The 19651-nt window shown below is 32.3% G+C and overlaps 2 protein-coding genes across 4 annotated transcripts in view; both read right to left on the reverse strand.

Moving 5' to 3' along the window:
• Nucleotides 1–5351, reverse strand: part of LOC118184247 (sodium/potassium/calcium exchanger 5-like) — a 127733-nt gene extending 122382 nt beyond the window's left edge. Inside the window, exon 1 of the mRNA XM_085815420.1 lies at nucleotides 5294–5351. Coding sequence (XP_085671546.1) covers nucleotides 5294–5336 — 43 coding nt within the window. The 5' untranslated portion in view covers nucleotides 5337–5351. The remainder of the gene's footprint in view (nucleotides 1–5293) is intronic.
• Nucleotides 1–19651, reverse strand: part of LOC118184249 (sulfotransferase ssu-1-like) — a 116805-nt gene that overhangs the window by 16429 nt on the left and 80725 nt on the right. The window contains exon 1 of one of the 3 annotated variants that reach the window (XM_035353893.2): nucleotides 12590–13515. The exons of 1 other annotated variant lie outside the window; for it this stretch is intronic. Coding sequence is in view for 1 of the 2 variants with exons in the window: in XM_035353892.2 (XP_035209783.1) it covers nucleotides 5294–5329 (36 nt within the window). In the remaining variant the exon portion in view is untranslated. Of the gene's footprint in view, nucleotides 1–5293; nucleotides 5432–12589; nucleotides 13516–19651 lie in introns of those variants that run through there. One more of the 3 variants, XM_035353892.2, reaches the window with a different exon arrangement.

Consider the following 19651-nt stretch of genomic DNA (forward strand, 5'->3'; position numbering starts at 1 on the left):
ATAAAGGTAACACTCAAAATGTTAAAAAAATGCCCCTTTGGACGTAATTTAAAAATCTGAAAAATTTCAGATTTTTTAGTCCAAAGGGATTTGAATCCCGAAGGCATTTCGTTTTGGCATTTTGCGTCGGACGGATAAATGTCGGTTCACTTTTCAAACTGTTGCCATAAAATGTTAGAGTCCTGCATTATATTTGAAGAAATTAAATAATGAAAATCTGAGTAAATGTATGTATATTTCTCACATTGTCATAAAATAACGGTACATAGAGTCATCGAATTTTGAATAACGTAATCCTCCAACGAATATGAGCATGTGGAAGACCAAATTTGAAATTTGTTTTATGATCGATTTCCTATTTTTTAAAACTTTGACGAATTTTTGATTAACAAACTCAAGGATTTCAAAGCGAGCAATGGCAACGTTGTGCAGAAAAAACATTTTTATCTCCAGCGCGTGAGTCTCTGTATCGGGAATTCTAAAGATATGCTCGTTTTAAAACTATTTTGCGATATTGCTGTTGCACTGGATCTTATGGTTTAAGTGCGAGGAACATGATATTTAATAAAGAAAGGTAACACACAAAATGTTAAAAAACGCCCCTTTGGACGTAATTTAAAATCTGAAACATTTCAGATTTTTTTTTTTTTTTTTTTTTTTTTTTTTTTTTAATGTTCCATTCGATATATCGGTGTAAGTATTTATCTAGTTGACTTATTATGCGAATATATTTTACTGAGTATTTATAATATTGAGTTTCTTCATGCATAGTACTTTCACGTAAGCATTTTTGTGTGAGCTTATCAGTCTCTGCTATTACGTCAAACTAAATATCTGATTGGAACTACAGTTATAAAATAAAATAAACTCCCAAATACTATTAAGAGAAGGTTAGTTTCTGTTAATTTTAGAGTATATGAATAAACCAGTTTGAAGGCCATTTAGCGAACATTTTGGATCAATAATAATGAAAGAGACAGCATGCAAATTTAAATATAAATTTTCATTATTAATGATATTCACAAATTTAACTCAGGAAAAAAAAGTTGAAGATTGAAAATAAATTGAACACCATAGGAATTAAGGCTTTGGTAAAATAACAGTCTTCAAAAATGTAAAAGTTATTAGAAAGATATAAAGGCAGTACTACGAATATAATATTTGTATAATTTTGACATAGTTCTGAATGAAATGAAACATTAAAAAGAAAAACATTTTTCAGTTCTGCGCTTTTGCTTTGAGCTTTTTAAACTAGAAAGAAATTTACAGATGTATAGGGAGTATTTGAATTATCTACTTGTTTTGATATTGAAAGCTGAAGTACTTAAAATAACGCTTTTATGCCCTACATAAATCAGTAATAAAATTTGCGAAAATTAAAAATTTCATGAATAGGTTCATGGAAAAGAACTTTGATTAATATTCGATTTTATGGTTACTCCATTCACTGAGCTTACCTTGCTATTAATCTCCCGATAACATTCCGAATAAAATGCAGCAACATTTCAACATTAAATAATCTAATATTTTCATTAATGAACACTGTATTCATTAACGAGAAATGTATTCATTAAGGAGCATTGTATTCAATAAAGAGCATTGTATTTATAAGAGCAGCTTCTTTTCTAGGCATGTGCATTACGCAAAAGCTCATAAATAGTATTGTTGCGTTTTTCTTTACTGACACCAGTTGTTACGTTATTTTCTTCCTTCACGTTCGTACGGTTCGTAGACTTGGAGTGAATAACGACGACACTTGATGAAGTATCGAAACACACTTTATTTACTAATATTAATCAGACAGCTTCAAAATCACTTTTACAGTCGTTGAACTGTTATAAACACACTGACACGTTCAGCGACACAGCCTTCACACTGTCAGGCAATAACGGTGGACACAGCTTCACTGCAAAGCACCCGAGTACAGCTCCCAACTCTGCTTGGTCGTTCTCGGAACTCCACGTACTCTCGAGACTCTCCACGCGATGCACTCGACGATACACAGATCTCGACTCAGCACAGTCTAAGACAAAACTCGACGATGCACTAAAAGACTCTCTCGATTCACTCGACGACCAACTCGGCGCTAGACTTCGAGACACTCGCTCAATGACTATCAGCTTGCTAGACGAAGCACACACACTCACTGACTGCGGACCAGCAGCGTTTATATAGCTTTCGGCCTGTGTTCGAGAACATTATGGGCTAAACCGGTAAGAATTCGTTCCAGAAGGTTCTCCAACCGTCCAATGTATATCGCCAATTTTGTCGCCAAATGCCGTCAAATGGGCTATTTTCCGCCAAATGTGGCAAACCTAAAACTGCTTTCCGGGGAAGCCATCTTAGCACGCCTGTACATTTCGTAACAATATATCTAATTGGCACGCAGTTTCCGTAGCTTCACTTCTTATTTTACAGCACAGGAATTTACTGCTTTAAGCAATTTCTGCTTTACTTCTAAAATTGAAATTTAGAACTTAAACGTACAAAATATATAAATAAAGAAATATATAAAAATAAAAGTCAATTATCTCTTTGCTAAAGTCTGAGCAATGACCTTTCTTAGATTAAGTAAGAGAGGCAGGCGAATTATGTGATAAGGTAGTAACACATGAGCTGCGCTGTATAAAATAACCGTAAACGTTCTGTAAATGTTTCATCGAATTTATGATTTCTTACAGAAAAATGGATATGATTAAGAAGACAGGATTATAGTGAAATTTCTTGGTAACAAACATCCACAGATGAACATATCTGAAAGCAAGAGTATTTCTGAGGCAATGGTGAGAATTTTAATAATGGTGATTAACATCATTGATAATTATGTCTTCTATAGCTATCTAACTTTCTAGAAATCCAAAATCGTCTGGAACATATTAGGGAGGTTTTATTGCAGTTAGTCTGTTGCTTATTACCAAGAGCGCGAAGATCGTCTGCTTTAGTAGTTAAGGAGCTTTGCGAAGCCCTTTTTAAAATAAACTGGTGATTATTTATGTTACATTTCAGCAATGAAAACGACGAAATCTTTGTGGAACCCGACGAATTATTAGTGTTCATTAATCTTATCTGTTCGATTACTTTTGGATCCAAACGAAAGACGGAAAAAGCCAAATTGGTCGATATAAATAGTTACAAATCTGAAGATTAATTCATAAATTAATATTATAATGTCGAAATCATATGTAGATTACTATGGCATTAATGAATTGATAAATAAAACGGCAAATCAGTTATGTTAGTGTCTAAAGTTCGATTGGCGATTCTCTAAAGTTTGACGCAAGCCTACCAACTGCCAAAACAGTATGACTGCTAAACACTGGTAGTTCGAAATACTAGTTTTAGATTCCGGCGAAAGATCTAGTCGTGCGGAGGTTTCGTGGTTTTCCGACGTTTAACTAGCCTCCCTTAGGTTTTTTTCAGGAAATCCTTCACGAAGCCATTCCTTCCCTTATACAGATTATCCTAATATACTTTGCCATAATCCAGTAAATAATATTCATTGCAGCTGAAGACTAACTACAATAGATATCTCTCGTACCTATCATTTATACGAGTATATGAATGTATATGTAATTGCTTATAATAAATTGCACTAAACTGCGTTTTAACGAAATTAATGCAAGTCATATGACTCTACATAACACTAATGATGCCTTCAACCAATAACAGCTTATATGAACCTTCAGCCAATAAAAGCTTTAGGAAGTTATTAATTAGCGAATCAAAATATATAGTAATCGAAACTAATTCATGTTCAACCAAGATTTCATCTTCATACATCGCATTTTGTTTCTCTGCTTCACTACTGGCAACTTGCCGCTGCTTCAAATACATTTCAAAATTCTATATACGGTACCAACGTAGTTCTTCAAGAACAGACCAGCTTACTGCGCCATTTTATTTATATTGCCTTAATATTATAAAATAAAATAGAACGAAGTGAATAAATCGGCCACATTTGCAAGTATCTGAATCTACTATTCTAAATTATTTCACTCACACAGACATATGTACATACATGTAGTCAAGAGTTCAGGAATTCCCCAATAAGGATTTATATATGTCCTATACCGATAGGCCTTGGGGCTAATTTGTCATAATTAACTACCTACTTATATAGCTTGCTTTTCCACGTGTAATCGAAAAACATTTCCTTCTATTTTTTTTTACTTCTGAATACATTACTTTCTGTTTCCATTGTGTGCTTTTACAAATTGCGATAATAATGTTAATTTCTGTTAAAATTTAAAAAAAAAATCTTTTTATGTTATTCGAGCTGTTAAAAGTAATTCTGCCTTTAAATCAATCAGTCACAACAGTTAACTGATTAACATTCTAGCCATGCGTTTCTTCTCTTTTACGGGCTACAGAATTGCATAAAATATTAGCTTTGAATAATATCGGGTTTGTCCTCCTCTACCAAATGATTACACTTATACTGATATCTGGTGCATGAGTCAACGCTTCACAAACACAGAAGTCAAAATGAGAAAAATGAATTAACTCAATAAAATGAAAAAAAAAAAAAAAAAAAAAAAAAGAACTATAATTATAAACTGGCAAAAGAGAATATAAACTGGGAATTCGAATAAATGGTATTCGAAGCAATATTCTACTCACAGTAGTTTCTTACACTGCTTACCAATAACAACATTCTGTTTTTTTGATAAATAATCAAGCATTTTTCTTCTCTTGTCTCTTGAACACTTAACATGCTTAATTCTTGGATAGTTAAAATTGCACTCAATGCGACTAATATGCATAACTATTTGCTCTTTTTTGAATTAACTCCAGAGCTTTTTAGAGTGGTCACTTTTTTATGATCATCCCATCAATATTTTGCAGAACCACATTTTGGTCGTTAATAGTCTTTCAAATTATCTCATAAGTCACTAAAATCTTCCCGAATCATTAAAATCTTCATCATTAATATTTAAAAAAATTCATACAAAATGTTCAGTATACATTTTTAATAACAGAATAGCGAAAATATAATCAAAAAATATGATTTACCTGCTCTCAGTCTTTGAGAAAAATTATCAAGAATAACAACTTACGGAAAAGGACAGACATATTAGACTTATTTTAAACAAATTAAAAATACTGTGTGACAAAAGTACATGATAATTTATTTCTGACAAAAGGAAGCAAAAAGATTTTGCTCTCAAAAAAGACATTTTTTAAGTGGTATTTGCAATGCGCAGAATATTTCTATAAAACGACATTTAGTTTAAGATAGAAAGTATTTAACTTTAAATTACACGTCTTCTAAATAAATGTTTTGAACACTTACCGTTTTTGGAGCTTTTCGCAACAGATGACTCTGCATATGTCATACGATATAGAATTCCGAAAGTTCTTTGATCTGACAGTTCTTTCTTTTGGAGGTGAAACGATGAATCGCGATAAAAGTAGGGTTGCTAGATTGGCTATTTTAACGCCAATTTTGGAAGTCTGACTTTTAAGCTTTTATTTATTTACTTATTCTCACATGTAGAGATTTCTTGATAAGCTATCGAGCTCAAAATTTGTACACTCACTGCTTGTCATTAGTAGTGCAATGTGGTGAAGTAATTTTTTGAAAATTCGAATTATATATATTTTTATATTTTATGTTTAAATAATTTTTTGCATATATCTTAGTTCATCGAACAAACTAAGCATATGAAAATTTGACTGTTTGCGCCATGGAATACGGCGGGGAAATAGCTTTTCAATGAAACTTGAATGAAAACTTTAAGTTAATTTCTTAATTTTTGAAAAATCTTTCGATGTTTATATTATTTAAAGTTTATATTAAAATTTCAATATCTAAGATGTATCATCGGATATGAAGTTTTGAAATTCTTACAGATTTTTAAAACAAACTTTGAGCCAGTTTTAAAAAAAATTAATAAATAAATGTTAATTGAGGGATTTTCTACATTAAGAAAAAATGTGTTGCAGGATAGAGCAGATGGGAGAGAAGTGTTTGAGTTTGCCATCTTGGCTTATTTAATGACAAGTTTGGAACATTCGTTTATACTTCCTTGTACGAAGTAAAGGATTTATTGTAATAATGAAAAATTTAACTATGTTTTTGCGTGAAATCTGTACATATGGACAGAATAAAGGACTCTTTTTTCCGCCAAAAAATTATAAAACTGCAAAACATTGAAATTTTGCATATAGGAGAGCTATAGGATGTAATTGTGTACCTCTGTTTTTAGTGGGGATCGGCCGCACCAAAAGTAAATAAATAAATATATATATACATATATCCACTCTGTTACTCATCTCCGTGAGCTCAGTTTTTTTATTCTTATATGTTGGTAAACTGTGCATTTTTTGCTTTAAAAATAATTGAATTATCTTGTTTTTATCTTCCGGTTAAAGTTTTTATGTCTTTAGTTGATCTGCATGCAATATTCGTAGAATTATCAACATTTTAAAAGTTAAGACACAATAACACGCGGAACAAATACTAATTCAGAAGTCAAACAACAAAAATCAGCGTTATATTTTCAAATTTTCACAGGACTAGTTTCGATGGTTTTACGGAACCACCATCGTCAGCTGCAAAAGCGCAAATGAAAGAGATAGGATATAGTGATCAGCTAAGATAAGAAAGCCTGGACAGAAAATAAGCTAGTGGCGCCATCTGTTGATGAAACCAGAACTAAAACATAATTTCTTTAAAGGCCGAAGGCAAAGATGGATTGGAATTAGGATCGTTAACTAGAACAGAAAGATTTTTTTTTCTGCTGCCAAAATTATTCAAAAAACATCTTCCATTGGAGAACTGGATTTTCTAGAGGCAATTTACATTCCAAAAAAAAAAAAAATCTTTCTGTTCTAGTTTAACGATCCTAATTCAATCCATCTTTGCCTTCGTCCTTTAAAGAAAATATGTTTTAGTTCTGATTTCATCAACAGATGGCGCCACTAGCTTATTTTCTGTCCAGGCTTTCTTATGTTATCTGATCATTATATCCTATCTCGTTCATTTGCACTTTTGCAGCTGACGATGGTGGTTCGGTAAAACCATCGAAACTAGTCCTGTGAAAATTTGAAAATATAACGCTGATTTTTGTTGTTTGACTTCTGAATTAGAATTTAAAAGTTGTTTAAGTGGGGCTAAGCCTAATTTTTTACCATAGCAGCCATATTTGTTTACATTTGAAACTTAGCAGAATAGTGGATTTGCTGCCAATCTAAAGAAACGAAGCTTCGCAACAACTACTGCTTCTTTTTTATTTTTCTAATTTCTTTTATACATCGTTTTAGATTCATTATAGTATTTGAATAGAACATGTGGCAAGGATTATAATTTTTGCGCATTCTGATTTATAAAATGAATGAGATGTAACGCTGTTAAATGAATCTAGCGCCAGAGTGTAGCTATGAAAAACAAATATAGTGAATTTTAAAGAGTGCATTCATTTTATTGTGGTTTATGCGCTATCGACGAAGTAGATTTAATTCAATTCAATAAGTTTAAATGAAATGTAGGAAAAATGCGTATAATTTAATATTCCGTGCAAGGAAGTCATGTGGTGTATATATCATATTTTTTCATTTTAGCTTCAAATAAAGCGCTAGTTCTAACAATGTAATTATTTCCAATTTTCGAATATTAATATTCAAAGCGATTTCTTCATTCCCTGGATGACGTTCAGCTACTTTTTTTTCTTTATTTCACAATTTATTGCTCGCGCTTAAATAATGACTTAATATATTAATTTGTATCATCATTAATAATGTGTAATTAAAACTAAAAAATAGAAAATAAAATGCAATTAAAAAGTTTTTTATACAATAAGCTGTTATTTAAATTGGATATGATAATTATAATGCACTAAAAAGAGAAAAATAATATACTATCATACAGTTTAGTCGGAATAATATACTGCTGGCCATCCAAACTGCAACATCGTATACGAATAACCATCGAAATACCATGAAACTTGCTTCATGTGTATACCGAAATGGAATATGCAAATGATTACGATTTCAACGCACGCTACATCACGGACGACTACAGCGCTTCTTATATACCGAGTATGAAAGAAGGATATACTGCCGTTTTGAATAACGTGAATTGCTCTCGTGAGAATTTTTGCGTGTGCAGCTTCAGCAGGCCTCATAAAAAACATAAGCATCATTCTAGCAAGTTTCTGAGTTCTACCGTGCAGAAGCATTGCATACAGAGATTGTGGATTATCCTTCCTGGATTGGTCATCGTGTCGGTCGTATTCAAGAAACGATCATGAAAATATGTAATCGGTGGATTGCAGGAGGAAATGACTGACGGACAGGAGAAATTATACGACCTCGTCCACTACCTCTTCGCACCACTCCACGGGCAGACAGGCATATTGTGCGCATTGCACTGATGCAATGCACTATCACATCCGCAACCATATTACAACGAACGCAGTCTGTAGCACAACAATCAGTGTCTGTACGAACCACTGATGTCATTTACAATACAATGGAATGTCTGCTACGTGTCTACTGCTTCGCATATTTTTAAACGACAGGCGTTTTTAGTGGTGCGTTGAACGGCATAACACTGTGGTTTCAGACGAATCACACTTTTGCCTGCAGGACTAGATTAGAGTTTAGATACACCGTGGAGACAGGCAGCTCGACTATTGTGTTATGCATCGTCATACTGATCCTGCAGCCAGTATTATCATGTGCGATTGTATTGGATTCCGTTCCTGCACCCTAGTACGGATTATCGGTACACTTACCAGCCAATGCTATATCTCTAAGATTTTGAATCCTGTTTTCCTTCCTTACCTTCAGGGTTTGCTTGCCGCCCGTTTCAACAGAATAAGGGGCGGTCACACATTACACGCAACGTTCAAGCTTTCTTCTTAGTTCAATTTTATTGCATCGTTACGCTGACCTACCTGTTTTCCAGATCTATCGTCCACTGAACATATCTAGTCAGTGAATGGAGAACGCTTAGCCCAGCATGCCACACCCGCAGGTGCACCAGATGAACTCTGGCTACGTGTGGAGGCAGCATGCGCTACCATTCCCCAACAACATATCCAAAACCTCTTTCAGTCAATGTCACTGTGTGTATCAATGGTTATTGACAAACATACGAGCAACACTTATTATTGATTTTTCTCGTCTTCCTCACCTCAAGGAAAGCTGTATTTCAAATAAATTAGTATTAATACTATGTATAATCTCAAAAATAAATTTGGATTTGATATCTCTTGTCCTTCTTCGTGTTGCATTTTGGATAACCAGCAGTGTACATTAAAAACTTTTACAGAGTTCATCTACAATTTTATATAGCAGTTAATAAAAGCGTGGGATGCCTAGAAAACGAAATCTATTAATTTAATTCCTTCGTCAAATGCATAAGCCATTATTATTTTTTAATTTTCTATTAATTTAATTGCTTTATCAAATGTATAAACTTGTGGCCGCTCCATGCTTTTATTAGGATTTAATTGGTGATGAATACTGAAAATAAAATTATTTAATCTATTATTCCTATTAAATTATATGTTTCCTTTTACATTAATGATCATTTCCTTTTTAAATAAAAGCTTATTATATACAAAAACATTTTAAATGATGTTTTATTAATAATTAACTGGTGCCAGAGAATTCATTTGGCTTTTATAGAATATGTTTTATGTAGTAAAGTATTTCTGTAAAAATTAAAAGTCCATCTTTAGGTCCCCGAGAGCGTTGTCTTTTTGTTCAAATTTTTACCGTACATAATTATACAGATGTAGAAATAATATATATATATATATATATATATATATAAAGTGGAGCACATTGCAACTCTGGGTTAAAAAGAAATTGATCTATAGTTACAATCTATAGTTATTGAATAGTACCTATAGTTACAAAATCAGAATTCAGAATCATATCTAAATACCGAAATTTTTTATCGTGCTTCATAACTTAAGTGGGACCACCTGTGTTGAAGAGTACATGACTAATGGGCAATGGAGTTTCGATCCAGTTTGAAAACCCAGCCTTCAGACTAGCTGCAGAAAGATTTTCGTTGTTTTTCTCATGTATGATGTGAATACAAGGCAGAAATTTTCCTATAAAATTATCGCTCTTTGGTTAGTTCTGATGAGCTGATCTAATTAACCACTTTCCCTAAAAGAGTTCCTTGAAGTCGTCATCCTAGTTCGGTAGAGAACTCCTACGTAATCTGCCACAATTATTTAAATAAGAAAATAATAGAACCAAAGATTTTCAGATCCGAGTCCTAGAATTCATACGAGTCTTTTATCAGTTACTCCGTTTCAGTACTTGGTTTGAAGCGTGACGTATCCAAATGCCTTCCCCCCATAGTTTCTGTATTTGCATCAATGTTAAATTTCGGTATAAATTTTTATGAGTAACAAAGCTGTTACATCAGGATTGATATTTTCACAGAAAATAAAGATTTATCGAATAATGCGATTCCTGATCAAATTAGAGGAGACAGATTAATGAGTCCATTCCTTTCTTTCTGTAATTCAATCACCCCATATATTATTTCGCAGTTGCATTTTATTCCACAAATATTAGAAGTCACTTCGATTAATTTAGGACAAAAATTATTAAATGAAACGAATAACAAATGAATGTTGTTACAACTCGAACGCGAAATGAGCGAAAGTTTCTCTTCTGCCAGTGGCAACGAGGAGTCGAAAAACGAACTTGGAAGAGAGCAGTCGCTCACTCGGTTTCTCTTGATAGAATTTGATACGAACGGGGGTTAATTCCCATCTTTTGATTTGAAATTAATCTCGAATTACGTATATATTGTAATATAAAAGATGTGTGTAAATAAAAGTCATTAAGACTTAATTGAAGTAGTGATATGAATCGAATATACAAATCGAAAGCTCTCCCAAATAGAACTATGGATTATAGAAATAACAAAGGTATAAATGAATGTCGAAATGAAATCTTAATAACATTTGGATTTTTTCTGAAAGGTTTGAAACTTAACAATAGGAAAAGAACAGGAAGTCTTTACAGAAAACAATAATGACTAAACCTTTTACTAATAAAACTCTTCATTTCATTTATACCAAATCATTCAATCTAATGAGAATGATATGAAAAAAGCCACATTTCATGCCAATGAGTAATAGAAGAATCTAGGGTAACTGTAAAAAATGAGATAAGCCCTTGTCATTTAAGCTTCAGTTTTTATTAAATCGAAGTTGCAATATACGCTATTTGTATGCATTAAATGCGAATTAAAATTCTGGATAAATTACCTTTTGTTAAAACTTTGAATCACATCGAAATTAGTCAAAAGGGCATTCTTCTGCTAATTGAAAATTTTTGCTTTCAAATGCATTTAAAATCCTCTAAAATATGAGTAAAAATCTTTTTTTTTTTTTTTTTTTCTTCCAATATTGCTATTTAAATAAAAATAGAACTCATTTTGTTCATTTTGTGCAATAAAACCTTCCTAAGATGATCATTCACATTTCCAGATGATTTTATTGTTTCCTGCAGGATACTCACTAATATTTCAATCAGTATTCAGATTCGTTAAAGATAATGCTAAGCATTCAATTTAATTTTGATACAAAAAATAAATCTAAACAGAAATCTAAGAATAGAAATAATAAATAGAAATATAAAAAATATATCTAAATGCAAATCTTTATTAATGTCCACCAAAACAGTTTAATAACAATAAAATGTTTTATTATTTATTGGAAAATAAATGGCTGTTCAGCAACTTTATAAGCTACTATTCGGTTTCCGTATTTTGGGTTCGAATCTATTCGGATCCGTTTCACAAAATACCAGTATTTCAAACTCTTATTCGTAACTATGTAGTTTGAGCTGCCCAGTCGGTATAGTGGTTATTGACCATGACTGCCGTAGCGAAAGGCCCGGGATTGATTCCCGGAGAAGACATGGTTGTAGCTGTCCGTCCCTTTTAAATTGGGCTACGGTGGCCACCTATTAGGTGCCTTCATAATAAAATGGCCACCACTTTCAGCCCTTGTAGTGACGCAAGGCTAATGGCTATTAAATAAAGAGCCCGGTCCTTTAAAAAACTATGCAGATTGTTCTTGAAATTAACTTTTTAAGAATTCTGCTTTTGCTAATAATCTGAACCAAATTTCTGAAATAAAAAGTATCAGAGCCCTGATAAAAGGCGGTGAGAAATGTTGATTAAAAGGAAAATATTGAAATGTGCATTAAAATGTTTAAGCATAAAGTTTTTAATTAGCAAATTAAAAACGAGAGAAATAAATTAATAATAAAAGATTGAATTGGAAATGTGCACTTAAGTGTACTCAGATAAGTTTGTATACAAATTAAATTTTTGATATGATCATAACATACAAATTTCAATAGTTCACAAACGTTAATCATATTTATTTAAATTTAAAACATAATCTTACGTCCTAAACACATATAAAATATAATTAATAAGTAAGTAAATGTATTTTCCAAAATGCAATGCTAATCAGAAATCAGAGCGAAAAAAAAAAAAAAAAAAAAAGAAAAGCAAAGAAAAGTAAATCATAATTTAACAAACGGAAAAGAAAAATTCATTTGAAATACATATAAAAAAAAGGAACCCAAATTTGCTTACCAAACGTTATCACTCCGAGAGAGGCAACGCGTGATAAACAATGAGACAGTAGTTAAGATTGCTGTATCAGCCTAGATCACATCTGGTTTACCCGAAAGGCCATGGAAGGGTCTGAACATGATTAGCAGGACAGAACATATGAAAACTATGATCCCCACTACAGCCCTTCTGAAGCAGTATGGGAAAGAAAGGACAGAAAGCCCAATTTTAAATATTGGAATTGTGTCTGATAGCGATTTTTCTGCACATGCGACTTTAGTAATGACAGTCGAAGAGAAAGGCAGCCATAGCAGCACACTTTTGATATTGGTCACGAGAGAATTGTAGGCACCAAAACTGCATATTATCCTTTTAACAAACTGATGTTTAGAATGAAATTTGCGTTGGAAGGAATATAATCACATGTATGCGACTATATGTAATCGATGCACTGAGAGCTGACATGTAATCGATGCACAATTTGAAATAATCCAGTCATACCACCAAACAAATATCTTGCGAACATGACTATTACGAATCGTGCTAGCCATTCTAAAATCTCCGACACAAGAATTAGATTTTGTTGCTCAGCAGTCTTCGCACGTAACAAATCAAAGCCATCTATATCCATTGAAGAATTTTTGCAAAGTACCTAGACTTTGGCTACTTTTAACTGTATATCAGTGCCGTTTATGACTTCAGTGACGCATCAGTACTATAAATAGAGGAACAAAATCCATGACTTCCCTTTTAAAAATCCTAAGTCTTTCATTACGGCAATCTTCCTAGTCTGGGGAAAAAATAACCCTCAGTGAGTTCTGCATTCTACATCACCTCACCTCTCCTTTATTCTATATGATACAGAGTGATGTCCGATATCTGGTGTTGAGGTGCCACTGAATTCCAGCAGTGCTTGAACCTAGTAGGCGTTTCCGGTAGGTTGAACATCTACGGTTAAAAGTCTGAGATGCGAGAACATTTACATTTACAGTCCTTAACTTTAAAGATTTGTGCGGGGACAATAATATATTTATCTTATCTCGTTGAGTTTCTTGTATCAGTAGATTTTCAATTCAGTGGTACGTATTTCGCACATGAATGCTTAATATCAGCAAAACTGCTTATTTTTATATATAATACATCACTATTAAAAACTTTACATTAGGTGTTATTTGAAATTTTGATTTTATATAATGATCTAAAATAGGTCAACTTAAAATTCGGATATTAGAGTGTTTTTCTTCCACTGCCATTCTTACTAGAGGAACCGTTAATACCATTTCGTTTACCATATGTGGAAATATAAATTACTTAACAGCGAAAAATACACATTAAATATTACCTATTCATTATTACAATACCTTATAAAATAATTATCTCTCAATGCGAAAAAAATATTTTTATTTTTACTTCCGATAATATACCTCTGAATCAATGTCAAAAATAGCACAATATTATTTTTCTCAGACTAAGAAAATATGCATTGATTAAGCTTAAGTGATATCTCGTTAATTATTAAATTTATGAATAACAATGAATTGTCATTATTATCCACAACGTTGCGAGTTCAAATTGTTTTTATAAAAATGATGTGCTAATATCTATTTACCTTTTTTTTGTTGTCATTTTTTGACCACCTTATTTACCTTAAAGTAAAAAGGAGGTGAAATTTTAAAAGAAATGAAATATTAAGTTACATCTTGAATCATTTTACAAAAGTAGAAATACACGATTGCAACTTAGTAGCATAGCTATTAATATTTCGCATTTCACTTCGCTACATAACAACCCATCTTCTTAATAATTTTATTAAATTGCGAAATTCTCAAATCTAATGCATGTACCAGTATGTCGCATGTTAAAAGGCGCTAACAGACTCTTGCCTTTGGAAGCTATTTAGGATTTTGCATTTCTAAGTATTGCATTATTCCGGAGTTTCACGTTATGTACCTTAGTTTTTTGCATTTCACGTTATTAAACACATAATGAAAAATGAATTACTACTGTGATCAGGCTGTGTCGGAAAACGCAGGACTTCAGATTATTGTTCAATATTTGTTTCATGACCTTCAAATCCCCTCCGATTGTAATGCATTTTTAAGTCAGTATTTTTTTTCCAATCCTCGAATAACATTTTAAAATAGTTCTTGTGAAACACTTTCAGGAAACGCAGTGATTCCACTTTTATTACATCAAGAAATTCAAAAGCAACTAACAGCGGAAATATGAAAAAGGATCCCACCGTGCCATGTAAATACTGAGGCTTAGGGAGCCATATTTATTGAATGTTTGGCTAAAAATTCACGATAAACAAAAGAAACGTGAGAAGATACGTTACTATGGTGCACTCCACGAAATATATCGCCACAATTCTGGATTTCTAAAACTTATTTCATATAAACACAGCAGAACACTAAAAATATTCTTTATGAACAGTATGACTAATTGATAGCCATTCATGATGTATACAATATCACGATAATCAAAATTAGCTTGATATATGATAAAAATTGATTGATCTTTTTGGTCTTGTTTCTCCTTCTGTAGAGAATTTGATTGTTATCCTGTTTCTTATTAAAATCGTAGATCTGTATTTCATCCTCGGTGATCAAGTGTTTTAAAAGAGAGAATTTGAGAAAACATGAAGTCGTAACAATTTTTGAGACTGATCACACATGTAACCTTTGATTTAAAAAGTATTTTCTCAGATGTTTAAATAAGAACATTCTCAACTTGATTTCAAATTTTTTCCAGTGAAATTCATAAACAATGACATAATATTAAAATAGTTACTTTTATATTTTGTTCTTATTTTTACAGTATCATTTTTAAACAGAATAAAAAAGCGGAAAACTTATAGAAGAAATTAAGCTTAATCTAGGATTCGGATTTATACAATTTATATTTTATGTAAACTGTTCGGAATTTAAATCCTTTTTAAAATTCTAAAAATTTATGTGACTTTGCATTTAAATTCTGAACTGGAAATTTAGAAGAAATTCTTCATAACTTTTTATCTTGGTATTTTAATCAACACTTATATAGTTATACGCGTTTTTTAAATTTGAACTGTATTGAAAATTAAAATTATCCAGCTAACAAGTGAGGGATTCGTGGTTCGAATCCTGACAAAAACACAGTTGAATTTTCAATGCTTCCTGCTGCAAAAAAGTTTGATACTCTTAATTGTGGCGCCTGAGTCACCAAATAGATGTGTTCCGACTGTGTCCTGTGCTTCACTTTGTGAGGGAGAATGTAAGAAATATTGCATTACTCATGCCTGTTCTAATCGTGTAATTAATTAGGACGTCCACATAGCGAACAGAAATTGCGTGGTTCGAATCCCGGCAAGGGTAAAGTTGATTTTTCCCCATTCCCAGTTTCATGAAACCTTAAAGTATTTACAATAATACTGAAAACTTTTGAGTGGAGAGTGCTGAAATTTACCGCTGAAAGTAATTAATTTTTAATATTATTTTTGAAATCTCTTGTTTAGGGCTTTATTCCGAAATAGCTGCTCAAAATGCTTTCATTGGTGTTTATGACATGAAATTATCTATAAAATATGAATTATTAGCAATTAAGTATTTAGGCCTTTATATCAGAATATAAAAATTTATAAAGACATTTAGAAAAAATCTTAAAACTCTCTTAATTGAATATGAAAGATTGTTATGGGTTATTAGTCTTAAGATTTTGTAAAACTGATTGACTGGAGAAAAATAAAAAGATAACATTACATATAAAAAAATCAAAAATTAGTTATTAGAATGTGGTGTAAGGATCTTAAGTTTTACTAACGTTTATTTTATTTTAAATCTTTACTATCACTTCTTATTTTCTACTTCCGGCCAGAATTAAAAGCGTTAACTTATTTATGCAAAATTTGTCTGGCAAACGCCAAGTACTTAAGTTGTGGCTTTTTGCCAAGCGAGAGAGAGAAAGGAGTTAGTCGAAGCAGGCCGCTTACCTTAGAAGTTTTACTCAGTTGCTGGTTGCCTTCCAGGCCAGAGGTTTAACCCTCTTGATAATTTTAAACATATTGTAGTGTTAACAGTTCTCTGTACTACATACGGCTTCCCTGTTAATATAAGGCCAATCTTCCACGTTTATTATTCCAAATTTAAGTTAGAGTTTAGTTATATTTTTTATATTCTTACGTTCAGACCACAAGTAGTTGGTCTCTGTATTCCGAAGTACGGAAATTATTGTAAAGAGTGAAAAATAAAGGGTTTTGTATACCCTTCCTGTGTATCTTGTCTACTTCCCACAGTTATTGAACATAGCTTTAGTAAGCTCCCTGTTCCGAGTCAGGTCTGTGCATGTTCCCAAAGAAAGTAAGACGGAACATTGAACCTGATAGTGGTACCCTTAAAATTGCTTCATTTGAACAAAACTGGAAACTCATTTTGTTACTATTTTACTGTAGATTTGTTTTCATCTAACGGTTTTCCTACTTATTACATAATTTAAAAATAAAACAAACTTATAGCGCCGTTCAATGCATTTAAAATTTAAATTGCTATGAAAATTATACCTTATAGTTCTAAGTTTTGGTTTTGTTGTTATGCATAAAAAACGTAAGTTTTATCTTATTAGTTCTAAAAAATTTCATATGTAATCAACAAAAAATATGTGAAAAATATCATGCTTTTAACGTTTTATTAAAAAAGATTACATATGAAATATGAATTTTATTTTACACATGAAACTTGTCCGTAAATGCCTAGTTAAAAATCGCAATCGTAAATTTCCAAGTTATGGTTTGGTTTGATATGCTGATGATAAATGTTTCAGAGAAAAAGAATATTTTGCATATCACATTTCTCAGTTTTGTGAGTAACAAAATTCTTAATATAGAGAGAATAAAAAATAAGAGTACATAGAGTTTCACGATAAATACTGATATTTATCTTAGACAGGAACTTTATAACTAGAAAATTTTTCAGTTAAGAAATGTAACTGAAAAATTTTAAAGTAAATAAAATAAATAATTCAAAAACGTAATTTTTGTCAAATAAAGTGTTTCTTATACGGTATCAAATACGAAAATGAATTATAAAATTTGGACATAAAGTAGGTCAAATTCCTAAGTAGGAAATTAACATAACACGACAAAAATGTAAATATATATGTCTATATTTACACCAATTATTTTTTAGTCAGGGGCGAAATGGTTATAGATGTTGCTGGCATACTGATAGAATACGTAGTAGGACGAATGAAATTTGGAGACCAAAAGTAGCTGTGGATTCGTCACATAATTTTATTTCTTGGTGAATAATTTTTAGGTCACATATTCTCGATTACACACCATTTTGGGTGCGACAAACACCCCGCAGTTATTTGTATCATTTCATATTTTTTAGACAATGGGCAACAAGAAAAATGCGATGCAACGGCACAGCGAAAGGAAGTAGGCAAAGTGAGTGCGCATTGCTACAAGAAGTATTTATAGATTTGGCTTTTTTAAATTTTAGACTGTGATTGGACAAGAGCTTACCACATTGCAGGATTAATAAAATGACATAATGCGAATTAGTTTTCCAGATGACGTACTTGAGATTCCAGATACTGGAAGTAGCTAAATTAAAATGAAGAATTAAAGAACAATTGCTAAATTAGTAGTTTTCTTTCACATTTTATATCTCAGATATACGTAAAATATAAAATATGAATGAAAGCTATTAACCGTAACTTAGCAGTAGCCCCTTTATTTCTTATTTTAATTTGAGTACTTTCTGTCCAGAAAGTAGTAACTATTCATAACATATCAGTTTAAACTGCGTCATTTTTTAATTAACCCGCATCACTTTTATCCAAATACGAATCAGAATTGTTATTCAAGAACCGGAACCTTTTGACTCTCCCACGCGTCTTTTGAATTGCATAGTCACATTCTTCATTGCTTTGCTACTGTTAACAGATTACGGCTGACAAGGAGGGAACAAGCTAGCCCCCTAACCTTTAGGCATTAAAATTTCCAAGTATATTTTTACCTAATATTCAAAAGCACTAAAAAGAATTATCCGTTTACATCTTTTGAAATCAAGCGCCATTCGAGTATGGACGGGATGCTTCTGTTAGGCTGCACGCCTCTGACAAAAAGTTTAATAAAAGGAATAAAAACTTAAATGCATTATACAGAAATAAACGACAAAGAAAATAGCGTTTTTCAGTTGGAAATGTTCGCGATTTTGCAGGCAATCAACGTAAGCACACATCATCATTTTCCAAGTACTTACATCTATACAGATTGTCTCTCGGCAATGCATGCACTCGCGAACCCAAATAATAGATCAACATTAGCTCAGGAAATTCTTAGAAAGTCCTCCAATGCCCAAGGCCAACACTTCTTTATAATCTGGATGAAGGCCCATGTTGGTCATGAGGGAAACGAAGAGGCTGACATATTAGCCAAGGAAGCAGCACAGGGAATCAATGCCAAGAAAATAAGCATCCCTTGGCCAGCTTCTCACCTCAAACTAAAACTACAGGTCACAACTAAAGACTTATGGCAACAATGGTGGGACGCTGCAAATACAGGCAGAAGAGTTTACAACCTCTTCCCCAAAGTTGACTCTCCTCCAATCCCTCCCTCCATACATATCACGTGGTTTATCACAGGGCACGGTCCCTTTCCCACGTACCTCTATGCAAGAAATCTCTCTTCATCAGACTCCTGTGCATGTGGTGAAAAGGGTCACCCAAAGCATTATCTATTTTCCTGCCCGTTTACAGATTACCTTATCTAAAGAAGCCAAATTAAGAAGAGGATATATTCCCATTTCTAAGATATGCAGTTAAGAACAAGCACTTGAGGAATAAAATTACGAAGGTTATTGACTTTTTGGCTGCTAGAAGTCAAGAGCTATGTAGTGTAATTTAACCTTCAAAGAAATGCTCCAGCAATAGCAAAATAAAGCAATTAAATGCAGATATAATGTACGCGGGCGTACCTTTATAGGAAAGAAATATGCATCGCAAACCATATGAAGCACAAAATAGGTCACAAGTAGGGTAAGGGGCTCCTATCTGTTTACTTCGGGTAAATAATAGATGATCCCTATATTTCTATGTAAC

Source organism: Stegodyphus dumicola, chromosome 4, assembly GCF_044657685.1.
Source record: "Stegodyphus dumicola isolate Sdum_Otavi_A_Nest chromosome 4, ASM4465768v1".
Lineage (NCBI taxonomy): Eukaryota > Metazoa > Arthropoda > Arachnida > Araneae > Eresidae > Stegodyphus > Stegodyphus dumicola.